This window comes from Serinus canaria, chromosome 2 (genome assembly GCF_022539315.1).
Source record: "Serinus canaria isolate serCan28SL12 chromosome 2, serCan2020, whole genome shotgun sequence".
Taxonomy (NCBI): Eukaryota; Metazoa; Chordata; class Aves; order Passeriformes; family Fringillidae; genus Serinus; species Serinus canaria.
The window spans coordinates 115,536,394-115,542,978 of record NC_066315.1 but is presented as its reverse complement, the minus strand read 5'-3'; the positions used below and the strand labels follow the sequence as shown (position 1 = coordinate 115,542,978).

General features: G+C 42.5%; 1 protein-coding gene across 1 annotated transcript in view; it reads left to right on the top strand.

Moving 5' to 3' along the window:
* The first annotated feature begins 4,741 nt into the window (after positions 1-4,741).
* Positions 4,742-6,585, top strand: part of ASPH (aspartate beta-hydroxylase) — a 113,712-nt gene continuing 111,868 nt past the window's right edge. The window contains exon 1 of the mRNA XM_030230593.2: positions 4,742-4,902. Coding sequence (XP_030086453.1) covers positions 4,842-4,902 — 61 coding nt within the window. The 5' untranslated portion in view covers positions 4,742-4,841. The remainder of the gene's footprint in view (positions 4,903-6,585) is intronic.

Below are 6,585 nucleotides of genomic sequence, written 5' to 3'. Positions count from 1 at the left end.
ATGCAAAATCTAATCACCAGATAAAAAAAATCTTGCTCTGAGACGTTTGCTTCATTCTCAGCTTTGATTACACTCACAGGGATCAATTTACCTGAATCAGACCTGGCAAAATCTGCACTAAGACCTCCACAATCCAAGCAATGCTGTAACACATCCCAGACTACTAAGCCACACCAAAGGCCAAATGGTATTTGAGTTACTCCTCAGCAAGGTTGATCAGATCAGCTGAGAGCAACGAGAACAAGCTTCTGACCTACATTTTACCTTTGTAATTTAAAACCAAACTTTACTTCAGTTTTAGCTCTGCCTGAACCAGCTTTGCCTAGCTCAAGTTCTCTGTTTCTGATATTCTGGATAATTACATCCTTTTGAATGTCTCTCAAACAAATGGCTGCCTTCTATTTGTCAAGTACACCAACTATTTAGAAATTGTTCTAAGATTATATAAGAATATACAATCATAATAAAAGGTGTCTACTGCCATAGAAGCACTGTTAAAATAAAAAAAAAAATAAATAAATAAAAGAGACATTTCCTCATTAAGAATAAACAACTCAGCTACACCTTACTTTACTGCAGATTCAACTAGCTATAAGTGGAACACCTACACAGACAATGCAGTTGTTTATGTTTGGATAACTGAGACACTCTTCACCTTATCTTCTCTTCTCCTCTTCCAAAACATCTGATCTGTTTCTCCACAAGTGATTAATGAAATTTGCCTGATAAAAGCAAATGTCTGGATGCCGATTCTTTGAACTGTCTGTAACCAGAAAAATGATAAACAGTTCAAGTGTCAACTTGATAATCCAAAAAACAAACAGTAAAACCTGTTCATCACCCTCTTCGCCCTATATTTACCCAAGGCACATTTTTAAACACAGTCTTCTTGTGGGAACACCTTTTCAAAGTGGCTAGCAAGGTGCATAGCTCACTCTCCATGTACAAAAAAAATGTTATACAAGAAATAAAAACTTTAAAATTCTAAATGCCTAAGTTTTCAATCAAGAATCTTACACTTTCTTGGAGTTTTTAACATGGTATTTTTAATGCCATCCTGAGAATTCTCTATCTCTTTTCAATGAAGTGTATTAAAACATAAAATAATTTTTCCTCTTTTATTGGAGAATGGGCTTAATAATCAATTGAAACACATTTATTAACGAGAAATATATAATTGAATAGAAATCTGTACGTCACAATGATTAACATGAATAACAGGGACACCATCAGAATGAGGATAAACCCTTTAAGCTTTCAATTATTTTACTGTTTGATAAAGAAAGGTCAGCCTATTAGCAGTATAACAGATGCCTTAATGACAAATTAAGACAAAACTGTGAATGGAAATAAATGATAGCTCTGATTTTGGCACAGGTGAAGGGGAATTTAAAATGTCTTATTCAGCTATGATACAGAAAGTGAGAATTATAGGCTTAATTTAATGGTTCCTTTAAGGAGATGTCACTCATTCTTTCCTATTAATACATGTCACTCAGCATCCCATTTAGCGGTTATAGGCAGGTCATATATTTGCCATTCTTTTAGAAATTAGGAGATTAGAAACTGAATTCTCTTCTGTAATTGTTTCATTGCTGCTTCTGCTTATCATCTTGGAAGTGCTTCTTTCTGTCAAACAGCAGAGTCACTGTGCTTGAATGAATCAGGACAGCAAAACAGCTGTGACTGCACTAATGCAAAGGTATTTATGGAAACAAAATGCACAGTAAAAACATGCATTTGTTTTCTAAGCAGGGCTCATTAATTGGTGTCATTCTTTTAATACAATGATTTATTATACACAGCATAATTTAAATTTAGTTTAGCTGTAGTCTCAACAAGGAGTCAATTAGGACAGTTTGGAGTGAAGGTAAATGTGATTCTTGACAAGAGAAAGGATTTTTTATTTTCTTTTTTTAAAAGCCTGATAAAAGCAGAAAGGCTCCAACTGACCGTTGTGTGGTGTGTCGCATAGCCCTTGGCTTTGTTTAGAACTCCTGGTTTTATGGCTTTAATTTCTTTTGCCTTTGCCTTATCAACTTGCCTTACCAACCAGTAGTTACATTTTTTTTCTGCCCCGTTTCTTTTCCTCCTACAAACAAAGCTGATATTATTCTTTTTGTGGTTTCCTTCACACCCTTACAACGCTCTAAAACAACTAGTTAACTAATTATGGTTAAAGTGAGCCATTCACATGCACTTACACCTAACTACACTATCAGCTTTTCTCTTTGTCATCTTTCCCAGAAATGACATTTTAAATATTCACTTCAATTTGCATTACATTTAAGATCAGAAGGTATTGTCATACCATTTGTAGCAATAGTTACCCCAGCAAATTTAAAACAAATTAGGTGTTCCTTTCTCTGAAAGAACTGATATCAAGCTGTTCTAAGCTTCTTCAATGGCACAACATGGATCCCGTAGCCTGTACAGGATTTGTGTTCAGGTGATCCCAGTAGGAAAATCAGGCCTGCTGCCTTCTGCAAATTAAGCTGAACATCTGCTTCATCTAAAACCATATATCATGATCAGATTTAAATGTATGATCAGAGATATCAGGCAGAAATATAAGAAAAATATTCTCTGATCAGCAGAAGACAATAGTCTCTCTTATTTAACATTCCGTTTCAGTTTACAGTTGCCTGTGGGCTGGGAGAAAAAAGTCCTGATGCTATAAGAGATCAACACAAACCTCCAAATGACCATTAAGAAGGATGGTGATAAGCATAAACATACAATACTGTATGAACATTTGTACCTCTGGGAGTATATTTTAGTCTTACAAGGGAGACTTCTTGGGCAGAAGAGTGTACAAGCAAGTACTGAATACACCAATTACAAAGTGCTGGCAGCTCTGTGCCAAAGTAAACAGAAGTAAGGAATTTGACAGTCAATTTAAGCCAAAAAGTTAATTTACAGTAAAACAACAGCAATATCCTTCTGAGTGTCCTTGCCTGTCCAGTGGCTTCAATGTTCTCAGTATCTCTTTTCTTACCAAAGTGCTATTTCCAGTAGTGTATCTTCAGGAAAGTGTGTCCCACATTAACCACAAACACCTGTTGTCTCCATTGACAGTAATTGCTACTTGCAAGAATATAGTCACATATCCATTTCTTTACTAATTTACAGTATTTTCAGTAATCCCAGTTCCAGATTACAATTTTTTTTTGTGCTTTTCTTAGGACAATTTATTCCTTGCATTGTACTTTCCAATTTGCTGAAATGTTAATAATTCATCTTGTTAGCTTTTCTATGATAAATTCTACATTGCCATGAGTACACCTACTCCTCCCTAGCAGCTTTTAAACTTGTCCAGCAGCTTTAGTCTCACCAAACAAAAGGGAAGCATCTTGAAAAACATTAAGTACTAACACATCATGTGAAAGTAAGAATCTGGTAGAGTGCCATAACCAAGTGAAAAGTTCAGATATTCAACTGAACTACACACGTATTAACTCACATGAGAGTAAGTTTCACTCTTTTGGATGTTCATAAAACTGGTTGCTTTTACTTCTACTGCCTGAAGTGTTATCAGTGTGCTCACAGAGATATCCTGTTACTTGACTAAGTATCTAAGTGCAAATCCCATTTAAAAATGCTGATTAATGCTCTCCAGTAAATTACTGTTTTTGGTTAGCTTCATGGCATTACTATCCAAAACACAGTGCTACCCTTTGATTTGAGAAAAGGCTTCCTTCTCCACACATCCACTTGCAAAGCTCTTGAATTTGCAAAATTGTTTTGACTCAAAACACTGTATTTATGGTCAAGACTCAAAACTGGGTTTTGCTTTTTTCTTTCAGACTTTTTAGAGTCATGCCAAACTGGTATTTAACCCAGTCTCAAACTGAATGTCGGTATCAAGAGGCATCCAGAAAAAACCCAAGTTTATTTTCTAAGTATTAAAAGTATTTTTAAAGCCTCAAAAAGCCTTGATGGGGAAATGACCGTCTGATACTACAAACTTCAAACCCTTTCACTCTGTTGGTTGCAAAAGTGCTCTCTGGAAGGTTTGCCACCCTGTTCCGTAGAATCTGTCACAGAATGGGTCAGGTTGGAAAGGGACCAGAGCGGGGCATCGGGTCCAACCTCCTGCTCAAGCAGGGTCAGCCCAGAGCACACGGCACAGGATTGTGCCCGGACGGTTCTGAGTATCTCCAGTGACGGAGACTCCATAGCCTCCCTGGGCAGTCTGTTCCTGTGCTTGGTCACCCACACAATAAACTTCTTCCTGATGTTCAGGTGGAGCTTTCCGTGCATCAGTTTCTACCCACTGCCTCTTGTCCTATTACTTGGCACTGTGAAAAAGAGCCTATCTCCGTCCTCCTACACCGTTAGGCATTTATACACATCTACGATGTGTTCCCACAACCTGGGCGGTTAACTGGATGCGAAACGCGGTTTAGGGCACAGGGAGTGATGCTTTAGGCGGAGTCGCCACGTAAATGCCGCCCCCTCGCCTCTCCTGCCTCCCTCCCTCAGGGGACGCCCCCGCTCCCTGACGGCGCGCGCGCGCCCCAACCCTCGCGAGAAGCCGCCGCTCGCGCCCGCCTGTGCCACGTTCAAAAGGGCCGGCGGCGGCGGGAGAGCGCGGCGGGCGCGCGCAACTGGCGGGCCGCTGCCCCACCCCCTCGCGGCCCGCCGCCAATCGGAGGCAAGCGGCGCCACGCCTCGCTGACGCGATTGGCTAGCGGCGGGCGCGGGGGCGGGGCCGCGGAGCGCTCGGGGTCGCGCTGCCGGGGCCTAAGCGCGCTCCCGCCGCACGCAGGGCTCGGGTGGCGGCGGCGGCTCCCGACGCGCTCGCGCTCCGCCCCCTGTATTGCCCGACGGGAGGTGCGATGGCTTCCCGCAAGAGCTCCAGAGCCACCGGCGGCAGCCCCAGCCCCGGCTCCAAGAGAGGTGAGCGGCGCTGCTGCGAGAGCGAGGCAGTAGTTCTGCGGGGGAAGGGGCGGGGGCTCCAGCCGCGGCCGGAGCCGGAGGGCGGGAAGGGCCCTCCCCGCGACACGGGGCAGCCGCCAGGCAAAGCGCTGGGATGCTGCGCCTTCTCCCTTCCCTTCCCTTCCCTTCCCTTCCCTTCCCTTCCCTCCTGCCTGCCCCTCTGGTTCCCCCCGCGCTGTGGGAGCTGGGGAGGGGGACGCAGGGTTGGTGGCTGTGATGTGTCCCTCGCGTTCCCGCCGTTCCCTATCCAGGGAGTTCACGTGGAGGAGAAAGTTGTCGGGCCTGGGCGGCGGGGACTCCCCTCGAAAGCTCCCTAGAAGGGATGAGATGAGCGCCGGGCAGGCCTCAGCATCTCTGGGTTACCCCCGAGACCGCTTCCTCCTGGCGGTGAGGTGGAACCGGCATGCCCCAATCTCAAATCTTTCATATTCTCGTATCCAAACTTGGATGTGGAATATCTCCTCAGACTGACCCGGTTAGGTCAAAATTATTAGATCTGTTGTAGGTGGAGCACCTAAGCTGATGGCTTCTGTAACTATCGAGGCAAGGAGGAAGAGTTTCAGAAAAATGCAAGCAGGAGGTGGTTTTGAGGCAACGATCCCCCACCCCACCAGTAAAGAACCCCTTGACAAATCTGACTGTTCACAGTTTAAGTAGGGACAGTTTTATGTTCATTGTCATTTCTCAGCATAGCAGTACACGCCTGAAAGGGGAGAAAAGTGTCTGTACTTCTGGAGTCACTAGGCAGCCATGTGCACTGTACTGGAGAGAGAAGGTTTTTTACCACTGAGTGTTTACGTGTCATAGCTTCTTTGGATTCGAGTTTGGTGTGCACAGAGCTCCAGTGATAAAATGTGGTGATGACACAGAAATAATATCTGTTGTTCCTCTTTGAATGCAGCAATAATAGTGAGAACAATGTTCATGAGAGGCTGAGCCATATTGGATTAGGTTACCTGTCACATGAGGAATTAAGAGGGAAAGATTTCAAATATACTTAAGCTTAAAAGAGTTTAGAGATAATATTGCAAAGTTTGTAAAAGTGTTGTTTTTTATTTTATTTTAAAATCCTTTTTTCAGTTGCTGTCCTATGCTGTTTAGTCTATGTTAATTACATTTTTTCTTGGACTGGACATGCTATGATGATCACCCAGTATTAAGCATGCTAAATACGCCTTTTCAATTTTAATGCCTTAAAAACCTGCATCCCTATTGTAACTTTGAATACTGAATATGTTACTTAATATTTTAAATATCACTTTACATGTTTGCCAATATCTGAAAAATAAATTTATTGGTAAACTGAATCTCTAACTGAATAAAGAAAACATTCTATGGGTTTTTATTTGTAGTCTGAGTAAAATTTTCTCTCTTTATATTAAAAGATGTCTTTGAGGGAATGAAGCAGTATGGGTGACATGTAACCTCTTAAATTTGTTAGTATACAGCACTCCTAGTTAGAATCCCTTAGACAGCCATAGCAATTACAGCGTGAAGCTGATGCTGTTTCATAGTTGCAGCTGCAGAGAGAGGTGAGGGATGGTAACTCCTGTGTGAATAAAGGAACAGCTGGAGGAGCAGGGTGCTCACAGCAGCCAGTAAGCTTTCCACAGTCAAGGGATGTGAAAGTGAGATGAGGAAATG